The sequence below is a fragment of the Macaca nemestrina genome, chromosome 18 (genome assembly GCF_043159975.1).
Source record: "Macaca nemestrina isolate mMacNem1 chromosome 18, mMacNem.hap1, whole genome shotgun sequence".
In the NCBI taxonomy this organism is placed as follows: domain Eukaryota; kingdom Metazoa; phylum Chordata; class Mammalia; order Primates; family Cercopithecidae; genus Macaca; species Macaca nemestrina.
Window position 1 is genome coordinate 86,177,143 of NC_092142.1, and position 21,049 is coordinate 86,198,191.

Below are 21,049 nucleotides of genomic sequence, written 5' to 3' on the forward strand. Positions count from 1 at the left end.
GCCCCATGCTGATTACCAGCTTCCAAGGGAGGGGGCAATACCAGCTGGGCCCAGGGAGTTTCCCAGAGTGCACTGCCCTGAATGTACCCCATCACCTCATCCTGGCAGGTGCCTGCTCTCCCTCCTCCTGATCCTGCAGAAAAGGCTTCCCTGACTCTCCTGCTTCCTCTGGGCTAAATCTTCCCCTTGCTCCACTGGCTCCAGCACAGTTGTGGGTGCCCTCTGCCTTCTGCAGCATAATTAGTTATGGATTTGTTCATTTCTACAGCTGGCTGTCAGCTCCTGGGAAGACCATGGGTGCCTTGATCTAAACCATCTCGGCATTTGCTTACTGAAGGTGCTGAATACAAACTGGGCGAGTGAACGAATGAATGAGTAAAAGAAAATTGACGAGGGGACAGTTCAGAGTCATTTTGAGCTCTTCCTGTTTAACAAGGAGCACAGGGATGAAGAGCACAGACTCCCATGCAGTGGTCTGGCTTTGAACCCGCTCCCCACCACTGTGTGACCTTGGGCAAGGTACTTAACATCTCTGTGCATAATTATAGTACCCATTTCTTGAGGTAGGAGTAACCTAGTTGCTCTCTTTGAAGCACTTAAAGCAGTGCCAGACACACGGTAGGTCCAGGGAAATGGAGGAGCATCAGCTCTGATTATTCCATTTGCACAAAGAACACAAAACCAAGTGCTGTTTAAAAAATTCTGATGTCGGCCGGGCGCAGGGGCTCATGCCTGTAATCCCAGCACTCCGGGAGGCTGAGGCGGGCGGATCACGAGGTCAGGAGATCGAGACCATCCTGGCTAACACGGTGAAACCCCGTCTCTACGAAAAATACAAAAACTTAGCTGGGCATGGTGGCGGGCACCTGTAGTCCCAGCTACTCGGAGGCTGAGGCAGGAGAATGGCGTGAACCCGGGAGGCAGAGCTTGCAGTGAGCCGAGATCACACCACTGCACTCCAGCCTGGGTGACAAAGCGAGACTCTGTCTCAAAAAAAAAAAAAAAAAAAAAAAAAAAAATTCTGATGTCAATCCCAATAGCCCATTTTGAGCTCACTGCCTTAACACAGAAGGCAAAGAGTTAAACCCTTCAGCCTCAGGAAAAAGGGATTAGCAGTGGTGTGTCTGTTTAGTTACTCAGCTCCCTACCTCTCCAGAGAAAAATATCTTGAAAGATTAGATTATGTAGCTCGGACTTCGGGGCCACAGTGGAGAGAGGGGGCTGCTGTCACCTCCCAGCTAAGCCGAGTGCTGGAGGCTAATTTCCCGTAGGTGGTCTGGCCAGATTTCCTGGAGGCCACGGGCCGGAGCAAACAGCCTTTCCTGTCCCCCCAGGGATTACAGCGTGAAAGCACTTTTTAAACCTTAAATTAAAAAACTGAAAGGCCGTGTCCATTCTGCCAACTCTGCGTATTTAATTTTTAAAACAGCAGCACATCAAGTGTGCTTGAAAGTGACGGACCCCTGCCTGGACGATTGAAAAGCATTCGCCTTCATGAAAAACAATTCAAGTGGAGTGACATGCGCCTGACGAAATGGGCGTCTTTTCTCTTCTGGAACCTTCTTCACTTCTCCAGGTGTTAGGGCCGTGGTGGGCGTTTACGAGGGACGTTTGGAAATCATTCATACTGTGATATTATAACCTTTCAAGGTTGCCATGGCATAGTACCCCTAGAATAGGAAAGTGTCCTTGTTCCAGGCATAAAATCAACCACGGGCATGAAGCAGAGACACGGCACTTTCTGTTGAAGACTGTGGTTGTCCTGTGTGACCATGGGCATGTTCTTCAGACTCATGGCAACAGCCAGAGAAACCCACGTGGAGCAAAGATCAAACATGGAGCAGAGAAGCTACAACCCATGATGGCTGAAATTTAAAGCTCATAGATGAAGCACCACAAAACCCCAATTCCAGCCTTCACTCTCCACTTCTGAGCTGTGTGACCCTGGGCCAGTTTCTTGACTTCTCTGAGTCTCCAGTTCCTTATCTGTTTGATGATAGAAATATCCTTACCCGTTTTACAGGTTTGCAGTGAAGATTCAGTGAGACCTTGGACCTGAAGATGTTTTATAAACTGTTACACAACATTCAGATGGGAGCTGTTATTGTTCTTACCCAGAAAATGGATTTGTTTGTTCTCTTTTCTTTTTTTTTTTTTTTTTTTTTGAGACGGAGTCTTGCTCTGTCACCCGGGCTGGAGTGCAATGGCCGGATCTCAGCTCACTGCAACCTCTGCCTCCCCGGTTTACGCCATTCTCCTGCCTCAGCCTCCTAAGTGACTGGGACTACAGGCGCCCGCCACCACGCCCGGCTAATTTTTTGTATTTTTTTAGTAGAGACAGGGTTTCACCGTGTTAGCCAGGTTGGTCTCGATCTCCTGACCTCGTGATCCGCCCGTCTCGGCCTCCCAAAGTGCTGGGATTACAGGCTTGAGCCACCGCGCCCGGCCGTTTGTTCTCTTTTCATTCATGCCCGGGAATGACCCAGATATACCACTTCTCACTCACTCACTGTGAGTGTAGAGAGTGAAGCTTCATAGGAAAGAAGGTCAGTCTCAGAAATCTATGGAGTAGCCACCCACCGCTCTTCCTTTCTCTGCCATTGTGGTGTGTGCTTGACTCCACTTCTTGCCATGTCTTCTCATGAGACTTTCAGAATTAAGCAATTCCTGGCCAAGAAACAAAAACAAAATCGTCCCATTCCTCAATGGATTCAGATGAAAACTGGTAACAAAGTCAGGTACGACTCCAAAAGGAGACACTGGAGAAGAACCAAGCTGGGTCTATCAGGAATTGCACGTGAGATGGCACACATACTTCTGCTGTCTGAAGGTCACAATCATGTTACCATATCAAGCTGAAAATGTCACCACTGTCTGGAGAGTCAGACATGTTTTACTGGGAATTTCTTTTTCTCTGAATCTGTTATGAACACGTTGTTTGCCTAGGTTTAGTAATAAATACACAAGACCTTTCATTTCCAAAAAAAATGAAATCTATGCAGTGATTCCCCTGCTTGAGACTCATTTAAAGTCTATTGTGCATTGGCCAGGTGTAGTACAGTGTTCCTTTAGAGTCCTGTCCTGGCCGGGCACAGTGGCACACGTCTGTAATCCCAGCACTTTGGGAGGCTGGGACAGGCAAATCAGTTGAGGTCAGGAGTTCAAGACCAGCCTGGAAAACATGGCGAAACCCCGTCTCTACTAAAAATACAAAAATTAGCTGGGTGTGATGGCGCCTGTAATCCCAGATACTCAGGAAACTGAGGCACAAGAATCGCTTGAATCCGGGAGGCAGAGGTTGCAGTGAGCCAAGACCATGCCACTGCACTCCAGCTTGGGCAACAGAGTAAGACTCTATCTCAAAAATAAATAAATATATATATATTTATTTTTTTTAAATAAAATAAAATAAAAATCCTATCCCGAACCAGTCTGAGATGCTGTCAAGTCCCCTCTTGAACAAGCCCATGCTCCATCCACTGCCCTATCAGAGCTCATGCCCTGAGCCCCTACACACCTTACCTATCTCCCCAGGGCCAGGTAAACCTGACAGCTAGGGACAGCCCTATGCTCTGGAGCCCATGAAATTTTTCAAATGGGTCCACAGGAGCCCACAAAAACTAGTTAAGTCCACTCCACTGACCACACGTAAGCTGCTGGCTACAGCTGCTCACTGTTACCCATCCCTGGGTGCAGTCCCCTGCATGGTCCTCCCTGGCAGCTAGCTCCCATTTGCAGCTGTAAGTAATAGTGTCCTGTCCTATCAGGGTATTGTGTCCTGCCATCAAAAAATTTTAAATCTTATCAAACACTCAGGCTCTCAAAGCGACGTAAACCAAGACTTCCGCTGTTGTGCTTTTTAATAATGGCAAATCAATTAGAAGTCAACTTGATGTCCATCAAAATTCAATGTTACCTCTGGACATTAAAGAGTACAGGGCAGACAGACGTGGGGAGAAATCCTAGATATTTTGTGAAATGGGAAGGAAAAACTAAGTTCCAGCATCATATGCCTGGAGCCTGTGAGCTGTGGAATGAGGGGACCATTTTTGTTCATTATTCAATCTTCAGCTCCCAGCTTTACACCTGACACACAACAGGTGCTAGGAAATACCAGTGAACCCATTAATAGGTATGGGATTTTTCCACTGATGCGGCAACCTATGAGAAAAGGCTTACTCTCCATACACGTGCAGAAGTGCCCAGGAAAGAGCCACCTAAACCATTCAGGTTTCAATTATCTGGGGAGGATAGGGGGTATCACCTTTTTCTCTGAACTTCAGAATTATTTGAATGTTTAACCTTGAAGATATATTACTGCATGGCTTGTATAATCTATAAAACAATCTATAAAGAAATAAAGACTCCACCCTCACCAAAAAAAAAAGGAGAAAGAAACACATTTGTGATTAATACCCTCTGTTGAATCACAAGAATTCAGGAGTCATTAGAAAGAGTCATTAAGGACCCATAATTTAAAAGTAAAATTTAAAATTCCAAGAAGAAATCTGTGCCACACCCTTCCCTTCTCCAACCTTCCAGGAGTGAGGAACTGATAAGACAACTAAAATAAAGAATTACTATGTATTAATCAATAACGAATAATGAATCAATGAATAAGGGGCTGAAGCTAGAAATCAGAGCACTCCCAGCTTTGCCTTTGTATTGTTATCAACCAAGATCACTTTGGTTAATAATAAAAGGCTCAAAATACACAGATGCAGCGAGTCCTGGCACAGAGCCTTACAGGAATGAGAATGCAGTGGCCCACTTCTCTCTCATTCCTTCAAAGCCTGTATACAAGAAGAATGGAGAGGTAAGAAGGAAAGTAATTTCCCTCCCCTCTACCTAAGCAAGCGGTATCCCCAACGTACAGAAAGGAAACTCTGGCGAGCAACATTGCTCTTTATTACAGCATGATAGGCTGGGTGCAGTGGTTCATGCCTGTAATCCCAGTACTTTAGGAGGCCAAGGCAGAAGGATCACTTGAGCCCAGGAGTTCGAGACCAGCCTGGGCAACATGGCGAAATGCCATCTCTACCAAAAAATGCAAAAATTAGCCAGGCGTAGTGGCGCACACCCGTGGGACCAGCTGTTCAGACGGCTGAGGTGGGAGGATCACTGGAAGGCAAGGCCGCAGCAAGCCGTGACTGGGCCGCTGTACTCCAGCCTAGGTGATGCAGCGAGACCCTGCCTCAAAATAACTAAATAAATAAGAACATTTTATTCTCAGTATTTTTCTTTTCATACACACACATACACAATACATGTGCCCACATACACACACATACACAATACATGTGCCCACATACACACACATACACAATACATGTGCCCACATAACACACAAATACATGTGCCCACATACATACACACACATACACCAAAGAACTTCTAAAGCAGATTAATTCCAAAACCAAGGTTAGGAAGGAAATCCCCTAGGACACTACTCATGTTTGATGTTGGTTTTCTGTTTGTTTCTCTTAGAGCTCTCACAATCTCTTTCCTGAACAATGGGTGAAACATTTTGGGGGATCCGGCAAGGAGATCTTCCACTGGCTTTTAGTCAAAAGCTGAGCCAACAGACATTCCAGCAGCAACAGACCCAACCACCAACAGACCCATTGTTGGACAAGTACCTACTACGGATTTGCAAACCGGCACAGCCACGCCCCAAACGCACGCTGTGCACTCCTGGGACCACGCTGCGGGTGAGCAGAGCTGCAAGTCTGCAAGTCCCCAGATAATCCCTTAACTGCCCAGTTCTCACTGGAAAACCCCCAGCTGCATCTCAGATTGAACCTTAGAAGCATCTTCTCCTTCTCCCATTCCAACTCTCCCACTCATGACCCCTTCCCCACACGAACCTTCTCATCCCTCTCCAAGTGCATCCCCGTGTTGGGGCTTTTGTATCTTTGGTGAATTCTGCCATCTGGCCCAAGCCTTTGGAGGCATCCAGGAGGCTTTGGAGGGGAGGATATTTGATAAATGATAGTTGCTTTAAATGAGCCAGAACAAGACACAGACGGAGACTTCCCATGGAAAGCTGAGATGTCACTGAGAAATGTTTATTCCTAGAAGACAGTGGTGACACAGTACCCAGCCACCTGTCAGTCAGTGATGCAGGGTTGGTGGCTCTGAAATGTTGGGTCTCCCCAGCCCAGACACACACGGCTGTCTTCCAGCAACTGCTTCTCCGAAACTAATCATGCGGGTCCATTAGAAGCTGCCATGCTCTTGAAGGAGCCCCCACCACGTTCTGCCAGCCTCAGCTCCAGAGGTGTTGGTGGCCTGAGGACGCTGGTCATGGAGGAAAACGAGGCAGGAGTGGAGATGCCACAGAGTCTGGCAGTTTTGAGACCCTTCCTGCAATCTGGTTGCTCAGCCTCAGCTTCCATTCTAGGAACTACTCACTGCCTCGCCTCAATCTTGTTTCTGTCACTTACACCCAAAGTGTTCTGTTGATTCCAGGGGTTTTATTGTGGTAAAATATACATAATGTAAAATTTAGGCTGGACATGGTGGTTCATACCTGTAATATCAGCACTTTGGGAGGCCAAGGTAGGTGGACTGCTTGAGCCCAGGAGTTCAAGACTAGCCTGGCTCATGCCTATAATCCCAGCACTTTGAGAGGCCAAGGAGGGCAGAAGCAAGCAGATCACTTGAGGTCAGGAGTTTGAGACCAGCCTGGCCAACAAGGTGAAACCCGTCTCTACAAAAAGAAAAAAATATATACAAAAGATTAGCTGGATGTGATGCATGCCTGTAATCCCAGCTACTTAGGAGGCTGAGACAGGAGAATTGCTTGAATCTAGGAGGACGAGGTTGCAGTGAGCTATCATGCTATTGCACTCCAGCCTGAGCTACAAGAGCAAAACTCTGTCTCAAAAAAAAAACAAAAAACAAAAAACAAAAAACCAACCTGGGCAACACAGGGAAACCCCACCTCTATCAAAAAAAAAAAAAAAAAGCTGGGATGTAGTGGCACACACTTGTTGTCCCAGCTACTTGGGAGGCTGAGGCAGGAGGATCACCTAAGCCCAGGGAGGTTGAGGCTGCGGTGAGCCACGATCACACCACTACACTCCAGCCTGCCAGACACAGTAAGACCCTGTCTCAAAAAAAATCTATCATTCTAACTATTTTTAAAATGTAGAAGTACGTGGCATTTAGCCCATTTACAAAGCCACGCCACCATTGCCACCCTCTAGTTGTAGAACATTTTCATCACCCCAAAAGGACGCTCACTCCCTGAGCAGCCACTTCCTGGCCCCACTCTCCCAGCCCCTGAAACCACTCACCTGCTTCCCGCCACTGTGGCTTTGCCTGTTCTGGACATTTCATTCCAACGGAGTCATACGGCATGTGGTCTTTTGTTCAAATCCAGTTTTAGGGCAGTCCTAGAGCAGCACTCGCCACTCAGTCAGAGGTGGTTTCCCCCTCTGACAAGGTCCCCTTGGGAGTCCTGGCTGCCCAGTCCCTCAGCCTCACCAAGGGCACTTTGCTAAGGCAGGTGGGTGGAGTGGATGGCCAGGTTCCTATGAAGCCATATCAGAGTCTGAGTCCTCCCTCTTCTCTTTCATTCACTGAATACATGTAAGCATCTATTTGACACCCACTACATGCCAGGTGCTGTATGCGATTACATGAGATGAATAAGGTGCGGTCACCAACTTCAAAGATCTCAGTAGCCCGGGAGGTCGGGGGGCAGGGGGTTTGGGTCTGTTTTCCCATTTCTTTGAGCTTCTGTCCTAATCTGTGCAAGGGGCCGATCCCCTGGCCTTACAAAACTGTTTTGGCATTTCCATGGGGTAATGTGCAGGTCCAGGACTAGGGTGAAGCAAGAGAGGTGCCCACCGCTGCAAAATTTAAGGAGGTACTCTCAAAGCCATGCAATGCAGGGTTGACACCTGAGAACACGCGTCACCTCCTGTTTTACATCTAGGTGCCTCACTGTCCTGGCCCTGGCTGGGCCCTAACAAGGTGTGCACACACAGCAGTGCCCTGCACAGCAGGCTGCCAATGACAGCTTCCTCCAGGCCTGGCATCTCACCACAGACTGTCCTCCTTCTCTTTGAACATAATCATCTCAGCAAGCCTATGAGACATCTCGGTCTCTTAACTTCCTTCCTACAGATGAGCCTCAGAGAGGTTTAGGAGCTTCCCTAAAGCCACAGAGCATGTGAGGGGCCAGCCTGGAGTATGAGCCCAACTCCACCTGACCCCCAAGCAGAAGCTTGTCCTCCTAAGAATGAAAGCACTCATCCTATGTAGTGCCCCAAAGTGGGGGACCTTTCTGAGGGCTTCACCTGCATAACGCATCCCCATCCCCTGCTCCCCACCCTCCGATGAGACAACTGCTAATTTCACCCCCCTTTTACACCTGCAGCCCGGTGGGTAGGGGGTCAGTCAGCTGGCTCAGGTACAAGTTCACAAGGGGAGGAGCTGGGTGGGGACCTGACGATGAGGCTGCACGGTCCCCCAGCATCTTCTGCATTTGGCCCACATACAATGCCACCTGCTCTGAGTAGATATTCGGGGCTTGCCGCCATTGAGTTAGCCTTGGTCCATAAGAGGTCATCATGACCCACTCAGAATTTCACTGCCTGAGACGCCCTCTCTCAGGACCCTGCCCAAGGCAGTGACTGTGGGCGTTATAGCCTGTGTCTACTGAAGGGGGTGTGTCCACCAGGGAATTCACCTGCAGCGGCGTGTGTCCTGAATGAACATGCACACACCACTGCCCACACACATGCACGCACATGAACATGTGTATATTGGAAAGCAACCCAAAATCCCTAGGAGCCCTAGAGAGGCGTGGAGAACACATTTCTGATGTTTGCAGACACCCAGTGGCCAGAGACCACTGTTATACAGCTCTAGCCTGAAGCCCTTGCTCCTCTCAGCCAGTGTCAGCCACAGCTCTCCAGAGAAACAGAACTAACAGGAGGTTTAATATGTGCATGCACGTGTGTGTGGAGAGCGAGAGAGAGATGTTTAGGAATTACCGTGGAGGCGGGCAAGTCTGAAATTCACAGGGCAGGTCGGCAGGCTGGAAACCCAGGCAGAAGCTGATGCTGCGGTCTTGAAGCAGAATTCCTCCATCCCAGAAAAACCTCGGAGTTTGCTCATAAGGCCTTCCTCTGATTGGATGAGGCCCACCCACACTGTCAAGGGTAATCTGCTTCCCTTGAGGACAGCTGATGGGAAAGGCTGACCATGTCCACCAGCACCTTCTCAGCAGCACCCATATGGCTGTCTGACTGGACCATTGGGCACGGAAGCCTGGCCACAGGACATGTGAACCTCACCATCAGCCCATCAGGGTCTGAGCCAGGTATCAGAACCCACTCGAGTGTCAGAACCCAGGACCCAGTGATACCAGAGGATTGGAACCTGCTCGGGTTGACACACCAAGGAGTCACACCTGCTTCTCACTCCGAAGTGCTTCCCGGAGACGTGCTTTCACATGCTTTCTTTGATATGAAATGTTACTTGGGAGACTCTCCAGCACACTGCAAAATGTAAACTGTGATTGTATGCATATGTGCCTGTGTATCAGAGGATCCAGATGCGACGTGCTGTTTAAAATCTTTTTGTGGGGTTGCCTCAGAAGGGCTGTTTTGCTAAACAAGGGATTCTACAAAGTGACCACGCAACAAAAAGAAACTTCAAGTTTTAAATTTCAGCTAATTCTCTCATCTACAACAAACCCTTCTTTAATAAAAATGACTGCAATGAAAAAACTTCCTAAATAACAGAAAAACTGCCTGACTCAAATCAATGAGCAATATCACTCCAGCCACATCCAAGGACTGAAATGGCACAAGATTGCTGCTATGCGATCCGACCCGTAGAATTCAAATGTGCATGACCTTGTCCTTATGAAATGAATGGTGGGAGCGGAGAAGCCAGCAAAGGAGAGTTACATTCAACTCAAAACCAGGAAGTCAACTTCTCCTAAGAAAGGCCCCTTAAAATGTTTAGGAGAGTTTGTATAATCGCAAATACATGGGGGAAAAAGTCGTAAATATACTTTTGATTATGGTTGAAGAAATGGAAGAGAAGTCTACTTTGTAAATGTGGGGGCAAAGCCCTCTGACTTATGAAATGGGGGGTAGGGGAAGGGAAGGAAACATTTGGGATTAAATATTGTCATCTGAGTGGCGCAGCTGATGAAAGCCAGGAAATTCTAAATGTGTGCACCGACAATCTGCCACTCCAATTTTACACTCTGGACCCCCGAACAAAAGCTACACTGTGGGGTGCCTGGGGACGGCGCTGGCGTGACTGCGGAGGGAATGGGGCACACGTTTCCTTTCAATTTAATGACTTTTCAGTGGTGAGTGTGAAAACCAAAATGCTGTTCTGCGAGGCAAGGCGGACGCTCGGCCCTGCCCCCTCCCCCAAGCACTCCAGTGAGATGATTTCGTGACTGGGGAGAGTCATCCTGCCCTGCGTCACCTCGAAGCATTTAAATCCAAGGGTGCTGCCACCAGTAGGATCCCTCCCGCCCCCGACATGGACACAGCGGGGCAGCCACACCATCCCTGCGTCCTGAGCCCAGACAACCCTGGCACTGTCCCCACCACAGTGAATCAACCCTGGCCACGGCTGACGCTGGCTCTCTACAGAAAGCCAAATGCCAGCGTGCAGGGAATCAGCCCAGGAGGGGACTGTGTGTGTTCAGAGTCAAAGAGCCCCTTAGAATGGCAGGCACTGTTCGCTGACGCGCATTCTGGAGGGAAATGACAAGGAGACCGTAAGTCACAGCGACCCCAGGGCTCCCTGTGTTTATTTACTGAGTTCAGCCAACAGCCTTCGAAGTGATTTAGACGGCCCTCCAGATAAAACTCTGGGAGATTCAAAAGGGGCTTTTACAAACTTAACCTTGCCTGGGTGGTGGGCACAGGTGGGTGGGAGAAAGCACAGAGGAGGCGTCGGAAGGGGCCTGGGGCCTAAGACCACCTCCCGTGACCGCCTCCGAAGTCTAGGGGTGCTTCTCTGAGCACAAGACTGGGGTGTCCAAGGGACAGAGGTATCCTAGGCCCCAGGCCCAGGAACCCAGAGCAAAGACAGCTCCACAAGTCGCCTGCCCAAGCGTGAAGCTGCAGAGAGTGTCGGAGGAAAAGAAAAAACACCCAAGCCTTGAGAGCAGAGGGAGAAACCATGAGGCAACGGCCAGGTGCGGCGGCTCACGCCCATAGTCCCAGCACTTTGGGAGGCTGAGGCCAGAGGATTGCTTAAGGAGGTTGAGGCTGCAGCGAGCTGTGACTGCACCACTGCATTCCAGCCTGGGTAACAGAGCAAGACTCCATCGCCACAAAAAAATAAAAATGAAAATGAAAAATAAAGGAGCAGAAGGCCGGGCATGGTGGCTCACGCCTATAATCCCAGCACTCTGGGAGGCCGAGGCAGGCAGATCGTTTGAGGTCAGGAGTTTGAGACCAGCCCGGCCAACATGGTGAAACCCCTTCTCTACTAAAAATATAAAAATTAGCTGGGTGTCGTGGCAGGTACCTGTAATCCCAGCTACTCGGGAGGCTGAGGCAGGAGAATTGCTTGAACCTGGGAGGCAGAGGATGCAGTGAGCTGAGATCACGCCATTGCATTCCAGCCTAGGCAACAGAGCAAGACTCCATCTCAAAAACAAAAAAAAAGGAGCAGGAAGAGAAGAGACATAAATAGTAGATTTGCTGAATCCAAGAATTCTTTCCCTTTGTGCACTTTCAGGCTGAGATCTCTGGGCTCTGAGAAGAGCCACCTGGAACCTTGCCAGTGGCCTCCGCCCTTTTTCAGAGGAGAGCAAACACTGGTGCAGCCTGCGCTTGTCCCTCGTTGTAAGGGATTTCTTTGCCCTGGCTTAAAGAACATCCCAGCCTGCACTAATGGGCCTAGGGCGATGCCCACACTCGCAGGGACCCAGCACACACCGCCTGTCCTCCTCCTCCAGGCTGCCCCGCAGCCCTTCAGCCACGCAGGATGCTGTCCCACCTCCACACCTCCATCTAGGCTGTTCCCCCTGTCAAATGCCCTTCCCACATGACTTCCCCCTAAGAAATCCTAATTGTCCTTCAACACTCAGCTCAAAAGTCATTTCCTCCAATGCACCTGGGACAGAAGAGACCACACTCTGCCCGTGTTCTGCAGAAACTCCAAAGGGAGCAGGACACGCTTACCCCTGTGAGTCTCAGAGGCGGGGTCCGGTGTTCATCTGCGTGCTTGGCCCCTGAACATGGCAGGTGTTCCATAAATGTTGGGCCCACTCCCCTAGACATCAAGAGGGCTGCATTCTTCAACAAAGCCCCTCTCAGTGACAAGTGTATCTCAGAGCCCCCACAGTCTCTGACCATAGCAACAGGACAAACACCCCAGTCGAAGTGGGGGCATCCCAGGCAGCAGGCCGGGACTATGCTGCATGTTCACGGGCTCAGTTATAGCCCTCGACCATGCCACAACGCCCGACCATACCACGGTGCCCGACCACGCCTCAACCATGCCACGGTGCCTGACCACGCCTCAACCACGCCACGGTGCCCGGCCACGCCTCAACCATGCCACGGCGCCTGGCCACGCCTCAACCATGCCACGGTGCCTGACCATGCCTCAACCATGCCATGGCGCCTAGACTTTTATCTCTATTTCTCAGGTGAGGACCTGAGGCTCGGGGGGCCCCATTACTTTCCCAGGAGCACTGGGCAAGAGGCAGGGACTGTGCACAGCCCAGAGCCACCGTCTCTATCCCTCAGAAAAGCAGCCCTGGGTCTCAGCCTTTCCTGCAGGATTCCCAAGCAGGGCTCAAAGAAACCCCTTCCTCACTCTAAGATGGGTCCTAAAAGCCCAGATGCTGGACCTGAATAGAGGCCTGCGCTCATTGATTTGACTTTTCCTTCTAGATAACTGGCCCAAATATCTATTGTTTTCCCTTGATCTTAAGGTAGCATTTTCGGGACAAGCAGGAGAGTCTCTGCTCCCCTTCACCTCGAGCCATAAACCGGGGGACAGCACCACCTCCTGGCCGGCAGGGATGCGGCACCTGCTTGGTGTCTGGCTTGCAGGACCCCAGCAGCCCTCCTTGGACGTCCTGAGCTGCCAGTCTCTCCAGTGCCAGTTAGCAGAGGAAGTCAACGAGGCACGAGGTTCCCGTAAGGCAAGTAGGGTGGGCTGGCCTCGCTGGGCTCAGGCAGTGATGCGAGAGTGCAGGTGCTGTACCGGTCAAAGGGCAGGCCCAAGCCTGGCCCATGAACCAGAGGACGTGGGCTCCCTGCAGCTGGGAGCGGGAAGCACCCTGGAGAGGAGCCCAGGGGAGCTCCAGGAGGAGGACGACTGGGCCAAGGGAGTCCCATACATGAGCAAGATTGGTGGGGAGGGGGGCCAGGAGAAGAAATTAGAGGTGCAGGGCAGACAAAATCGGAAGCCGCAGTTTCTCAGTGCCCTGGGTACAACCTTGCACCAGGAGACACCTAGCCAATATGTCACGAAGAGAAACTGGAGAAGTTGTCAGCAAGGAGGCATGTGTGCCGGCCGCGCACGACAGTGTGTGTGTGCTGGGGAAAGACATGGATGAGGCAGGCAGGGGCCGCTGCCTGGAGCTTCCACGGGGTGGGAGAGAGAGCAGGAAGGACACGCACAAGCACACAGACGATGGGGATGCATCATTTGTTAAATTAAATTTCCTCCCTGGCACTTCCGATAAATACTGTTGAAGGACAAGCCAGGGTCCCCCGGAGGTAGAGGCCACTTGAAACTTTAATTCATTCATTCACCTGCTCGCTCATTCATTCAGTAAATGTGAACGGCACCTCTGTGCCAGGCCAGGTGTTGCAGTAAGCACTTTATCCACATCATTGTATCATCAGATTTTTTTTTTTTTTTGGAAAGGGGTCTTGCTCTGTCACCCAGGTTGGAGTGCAATGGTGCAATCTCAGCTCACTGAAACCTCCACCTCCTGGGTTCAAGCAATTTTCCTGTCTCAGCCTCCCGAGCAGCTGGGATTACAACTGTTCACCACCTGTGCACAGGTGCACACCACCACATCCGGCTAATTTTTGTATTTTTTTTAGTAGAGATGGGGTTTCACCATATTGGTCAGGCTGGTCTCGAACTCCTGACCTCAGGTGATCCATCCACCCGTCTCCCAAAGTGCTGGGATTACAGGCATGAGCCACCATGCCCAGCCTGTGTTATTAGATCTTCAGCATAACCCCCATGCGATAGGAATCAGATATGAAAATTGTGTCCCAGAGAGGTTAACTAACTTATTCAAAGTTACACAGCTTCTCAGTAGCAGAGCTGGAATTTGAGCCAAGGTTCAGCCCCAAAGTCGAGGTATTAATTGTGATAAGTTCCACAGTGGCCCTTCATGTAGAAGGTATTTCCTGAGCTCCTATCACAGGGCAGGCAGTTGAGCCAGGCTCAGGGACTACACCGGGGACCAGAACAGAGCTGCACCTGCTCACACCAAGCAGATGGGCAGAGGGAAGGCGTGGATGCACAAACCAGCAAGAGAAGAGGCACCAAGCAGAGCTGCCTCCACCCTAGCTTGCGTCTCATGGCTCTGAGCCTCAGTTTTATCATCTGGAAAACAGGGATAAAAGTAAGTTGATGTGAAAATTTAAAAAGATCTGACACTCAGGATGTAACACTCCTGGTGCCCCTAAATACTTCAGTGTGTATCTCCTGAAAACACAGACATTCTCTTTCTCAAGACAGCACAATCCTCAAAACCAGGAGGATTGCCTGGATACAATGTTACTATCAAATCTGCTGACCTGTCTCCCATTTTACCAAGTGTCCCAATAAAGGCTCGTGTACCAAAGAAAATACTGAACTATGCATTGCAGTCTTGTCACATCTTTTTTATCTCTTTAGTCTCCTTCATCTGGAACATTCCTCAGTCTTTCTGGCCTTTCTCTCAGGCCAGTTATTGGGCAGAATAACTTCAGCTGGAGTTTGCCTGATGTTTCCCGATGGTTAGACTCAGGGTTTGCATTCCAGGCAGGAAATCTGCAGAAGTGACGTTGCATCCTTCTCGGTGCTGCATGTCGGGAGGCCATGAAGTCTGTCTGTCCACGCCTGGAAGATGCTGACATCGATCAAGGTGGTGTCTGCCAGCTTTCTTCATTTGAAAGTTAAGACTTCACCCTTCGTAATTAGTATCCTGTGAGGAGGTTCTTGGAGACCATGTAAAATTCCTGTTACCCATGAAATGTTCACCCACTAGTTTTAGCATCTACTGATGACTCTTTCCAAAATCAATCCTTACCATGATGGTGGCCGAGTTGTGGTTTTCTAATCACGTTCTTTCTTCATCGGCTGGCTCTGGAGCAGACCTTCTTCAAGGCTGATTTTCACCGAAGACTGGGAAATCCATCTCCCGGCATCCTTCTCATTCCTACGATTTGTTCTCCCCACAATACTCAGAGAGGGCTTCTAAACGAGGAAGCCAAAACGTGTTCACATGCAAGAGTGTGAAGGGGGAACCCCCATCCCATTCCATACACAAGAAATTAACTCAAAGTGGATCAAGCCCTTAAATGTAAGAGCCCAAACTTTAAGCTCTTAAAACATGAGGATAAATATTCATGACCTTGGGGATTTCCAAAGGATTCTTAGCTATGGCACCAAAACCACAAGCAACAAAAGGAAAAATATATATATAAACCTCATCAAACCCAAAAAGCTTCAGAGGACACTATCGAAGAGGGAACAGATAATCCATGGATGGAAATAAATATTTGCAATACCTTGTACTAGACATCTTGTCATATATCTAGTACGAGACTTGTGCCTAGAATATATCATTAATTTTTAAAACTCAATAACTAAAAGATAACCCAGGTGCCTGATAAATACTTGTTCAATAAATGAATTAATGAAAACCATACACACACACACACACACACACACACACACACACAAAATTTGCTATGGTGCTTACCTTCAAGACAATAGTCATTTTAAGAGAGAAAACTACTATTGTACTAGCATTGATTTCCCCGCAACAACCATCTTCTAGATTAGTGTTTTCATAGCACAAAGTTTGGGAAATTCCAGACCAGGAGTTTGCTGCTCACCGAGACTCTCAATAGTTGCCAAAATTAGACCAAGACTCAATATGGTATGAGCAAAATGAGCATTTTCATGCACGCCTGGGTGGGGGGTGAACATTGGAACCATCTTTCTAGAGGGTGATTTATCAACCATAAGCCTTAAACCTGGGTACACCCTTTTACCCAGGAAAGTTCTTCTAGAAAATTACACCAAAGGAATATTCACAGATTGATATAAAGACTGGACGATGAAGATGTTTCTTGTAGCCGTGTTCATAATATCAGAAGATGGCATGTAACCTAAATGACTAACATTAAGTAGTGATTAAATGCATCACGGTGCCCCAGACCATGCCATGGAGTGCTGTGCTTCTGAAGATGAAATCATAAAGGAACTTTGACATGGAAATTGTCATAGCATATTGTGTAGTGGGGGAAAAAAAAGTGGGTTATAAAATATTACATAGATATAACAAATAAAGGACATGTATCCAAGATATAGAAAGAATGCTTACAATATAAAAATAAAATAACTAATTTAAAATGGGGCAAAGGGCTGGGGGCAGTGGCTCGCGCCTGTAATCCCAGCACTTTGGGAGGCCGTGGTGGGCTGATCACCCGAAGTCAGGAGCTCAAGACCAGCCTGGCCAACATGGTGAAACCCCATCTCTACTAAAAATACAAAAATTAGCTGGGTGGTGGCACGTGTCTGTAATCCCAGCTACTCAGGAGGCTGAGGCAGGAGAATTGCTTGAACCCAGGAAGCGGAGGTTGCAGTAAGTCAAGATGGTGCCATTACACTCCAGCCTAGGAGACGGAGTAAGACTCCGTCTCTAAATAAACAAACAAACAAACAAACAAACAAACAAACGGGGCAAAGCATTGAAGAGATATTTCTCCAAAGAAGCTTCAGAAATGGATAGATACCAATAAGCACGTGAGAGGATGTATCAGGAAAAAAGCAAGTCACAATCGCAATGAGATACCACACCATGTCTGCTAGGATGGCCAGAATAAAAAAGACAGACAATAGTTGGTAAGGATGAGAAGAAATTAGATTCCACACGCAATGCTGGTGGGAAGGCAGTAGTGGAGCTGCTATTGAAAGCAGCTTGGCAGTGCCTCAAAATGTTAGCTATAGATTTACCATATGATTCATCAGTTCCACTCCTAGGTATACACCCAAGAGAAATGCAAACCTCTGTCCCTAAAAAACATGTACATAGGCTGGGCATGGTGGCTCACACTTGTTATCTCAATGCTTCTGGAGGCCAAGGTGAGAGGATCACTTGAGGCCAGGAGTTTGAGACCAGCCTGGGCAACACAGCAAGACCCTATCTCTAAATTTTTTTTTCTTTAAATTAGCCAGGCTTGGTGGTGCATGCCTGTAGTACCAGCTACTCAGGAGGTTGAGGCACGAGGATAGTTTGAGCCAGGGAGGTCGATGCTGCAGTGAGCTATAATTGCACCACTGCACTCCAGCCTGCGCAACAGAGCAAGGTGCCATCTCTTAAAAAGAAATAATGTGGCCAGGTGCAGTGGCTCACACCTGTAATCCCAGCACTTTGGGAGGCCGAGGTGGACGAATCACTTGAGTCTAGTAGTTCAAGACCAGCCTGGGCAACATGGTGAAATCCTGTCTCTACAAAAAATACAAAAATTAGGCAGGCATGGTAGTGTGTGCCTGTAGTGTCAGCTACTAGGGAAGCTGAGGTGGGAGGATGGCTTGAGCCTGGGAGGCAGAGGTTGCAGTAAGCTGAGATTATACCACTGCACTCCAGCCTGGGTGACAAAGTGAAACCCTGTCTCAAAAAAAAAAAAAAAAAAAAAAAAAAGAAAAGAAGTAGAGACAAGCAAATCTCCAAAGAACAGCTGCCAGGGACTCTCTGTTCACTAGGCTGGGGAAAAGGGTTGAACTGGGTTTCCTCTCCCTGCAGCAGGAGAGGCTGCTCCTTACCCCCATCCACCACCAGGGCACAAGACCCCCTCCAGGTCTCCAGGTGCCAAAAGACTGGCATTTCCAGCATCCCCTGAACACCCGGGCAGTCTCTTTGTCCCCGTCCACAGGGTGACACTTTCCCTGCCCCCATAACTAGGGGAGGAATGGGAGGCAGGCTTTCAACTGGGTCACAGCCTGTTGGGCACAGAGCTGTTCCCACTTGAGCCACCTCTCCACAGGCTCCTGTGGACCTGCTGTCCAGCCTGCCTGACAGCCCCAGACTGTACCAAATGCCACCCACTCCTACATGCCTGCAGCTCTGGCTCGTCCCAACCTCCCCTCATTGACCATACAAGGCAGGACATCTGAAACCTTAATGCACAGACATGTCACCTGGGTCTGGTTAAGGTGCAGATTCTGCATCTGGAGTCAGGAATGAGGCTGCATTTCTGTTGTTCTAGGTTCCAAGGGAGGCAAAAACCCGGTCCATGGAACACACGTTGAGTTACAAGATCATGAAAACCCTACTACTGAGTCAAGTAATGGGATACGAGGTTCTCTTCCTGAACCACCTGCTTCCCACGCTGTCCAGAGGCCCTGGGGAGGCTGCTCTGCTCTGTGGGCAGTGTCCGGGGATCGTATTTGTCTCCTTGCTGACAATCAGGCTGTCAGGATTTGGAGATACGGAAGGCGAGGAGCCTGGGGAGCACCAGCAGAGTAATTTCCCACCCCCAGAGCTTGTTCTCTAAAGAAAGACGACCATCTTTCTTTAGGGGTAGAATTTTGCAATTCTTGTGCATTCTAAGGTTGATATTCTGCTTTCTTTCCAGGAGGGTAGAGACAAATACAGGAAGTGAATTAAAAGTTAGTTTAACTGAGTATGAAAGGAGATCAAAAGTAACAGTTAGGGTGGGCATGACGGCTCATGCCTATAATCCCAGCACTTTGGGAGGCCGAGACAGGGAGATCACAAGGTCAGGAGTTCGACACCAGCCTGGCCAACATGGTGAAACCCTCTCTCTACTAAAAATACAAAAATTAGCCAGGCGTGGTGGTGTGCACCTGTAATCCCAGCTACTTGGGAGGCTGAGGCAGGAGGATCACTTGAACATGGAAGACAGAGGTTGCAGCAAGCTGAGATTGCACGACTGCACTCCAGCCTGGGTGACAGAGACTGTCTCAAAAAAAAAAAAAAAAAAAAAAGGCCCAGCATAGTGGCTTGTGCCTATAATTCCAGCACTTTGGGAGGCCAAGGTGGGCGGACTGCCTGACCTCAGGAGTTCACGACCAGCCTGGGCAACACAGTGAAACCCCGTCTCTACCAAAATACAAAAACATTGGCCAGGCATAGCAGCATGCACCTGTAGTCTCAGCTACTCGGGAGGCTGAGGCAGGAGAATTGCTTGAACCCAGGAGGTGGAGTTGCAGTGAGCCGAGATCATGCCACTGCACTCCAGCCTGGACTACAGAGCGAGACTTCGTCTCAAAAAAAAAAAAAAAAAAGTAACAGCTAATGCCGGGTGATGACCAGAAAACACAGTGCCCGCCTCTCTTTCCTTACCTCTCCCACCCATCCTCACTGGGGATCTTTGGATGGCTGGAGCCCCTGCCTACATCTAATGGAATCGCAGGAGAAGTGGGGGTTGGGGGTTGGAGGATGAGAAAGAAAAGTATTTGAGGACCTCCTCTAGGTCTGGTTCCGACACCTCAGGCCCCTTATCCCTCTTTATAATTATTATCCCCCTCTTCTACAGACTTAAGAAACTGAGGCTCAGAAAAGGCTAAAGGATTTGTCCAAGGTCACATGGCAAACAAGCTGGCAAAAAATGTTTGTTTTCCTGACTCCTAAGTCAGGTTCTTTCTATAATATCAGAGTCTCCTAAATCGAGCGTCTATATTAGCAGGTAAAGAAAGTACAAATGGCATCATCACAGGGTGGCAGCTGCATAAACTGACATACTCCAATTAATTTGAAAAAGCATGTTGGAGAAAGCAAGCATGAGGAGAGGCAGTAAAACTGGTGGCAAGGCATGTGGAATCTTCCAGATACAGGATCTTAAGGAATTGAATGAATGAATTGAGACTAGGTATTTATTTTAAGAAACCAATAGAACTTCAAAACTCCCATTCATTCAAAAGTATTTAACAAGCATCTATTGAAGAGGCCAGGTGCAGTGGCTCATGCCTATAATCCCAGCACTTTGGGAGGCCGAGGCGGGTGGATCACCTGAGGTTCAAGACCAGCCTGGCCAACATGGTGAAACCCTGTCTCTATGAAAAATACAAAAATTAGCCAGGCATGATGGTGCATACCCATAATCTCAGCTCCTCAGGAGGCTGAGGCAGGACAATCCCTTGAACCAGGGAGGCAGAGGTTGCAGTGAGCTAAGATTGTGCCACTGCACTCTAGCCTGGGTGACAGAGTGAGACTCCATCTCAAAAAAAAAAAAAAAAGAAAACAGCATCTATTGAACACCAGGCCTGTGGTAAAGGAGAGAGAGAGGGTGATAGGGATCACTGCAGTTAATTCTCACAACAGGCCGGGCGCGGTGGCTCAAGCCTGTAATCCCAGCACTTTGGGAGGCCGAGACGGGCGGATCACGAGGTCAGGAGATCGAGACTATCCTGGCTAACACGGTGAAACCCCGTCTCTACTAAAAAAAAAAAAAAAAATACAAAAAACTAGCCAGGCGATGTGGCGGGCGCCTGTAGTCCCAGCTACTCGGGAGGCTGAGGCAGGAGAATGGCGTAAACCCGGGAGGCGGAGCTTGCAGTGAGCCGAGATCGCGCCACTGCACTCCAGCCTGGGTGACAGAGCCAGACTCCGTCTCAAAAAAAAAAAAAAAATTCTCACAACAATCATTTGTCATTCCTTTCCATGCATGAGGAAACCAAGCCTCAGACAGGCTAAGTGTCCTGCCCAATTGGGATGTGAACCTGGTCTGTCTGATCCCAGAGTCAGCAGTCCTGACACTGCACATCCATCACTCCCTTTTCACCTCAGAAACATCCAGCTCTAGTCTCTATGAGCACATAAAGAATGTATCTGAGATTGTTC

At 48.9% G+C, this 21,049-nt stretch overlaps 2 protein-coding genes across 5 annotated transcripts in view; one reads left to right on the forward strand and one right to left on the reverse strand.

The window, feature by feature from the left end:
• The window catches only part of C18H16orf95 (chromosome 18 C16orf95 homolog), a 317,656-nt gene that overhangs the window by 265,333 nt on the left and 31,274 nt on the right, over nt 1–21,049 (reverse strand). The gene's annotated exons all lie outside the window — the stretch shown is intronic.
• LOC139359767 (large ribosomal subunit protein eL39-like) lies at nt 2,584–8,944 on the forward strand. Its single transcript, XM_071083698.1, has 2 exons — nt 2,584–2,797; nt 8,907–8,944. Exons 1-2 carry the CDS (start codon nt 2,632–2,634, stop codon nt 8,942–8,944), a joined length of 204 nt encoding a protein of 67 aa, XP_070939799.1. The 5' UTR covers nt 2,584–2,631.

Excerpts from the sequence above, each read along its gene's own strand:
- LOC139359767 (XM_071083698.1), top strand. The coding sequence starts at position 2,632 with ATGTCTTCTCATGAGACTTTCAGAATTAAGCAATTCCTGGCCAAGAAA. Across the intron at positions 2,798-8,906 it reads GGGTCTATCAGGAATTGCAC|CCAGTGTCAGCCACAGCTCT; the intron begins GTGAGATGGCAC and ends TGCTCCTCTCAG.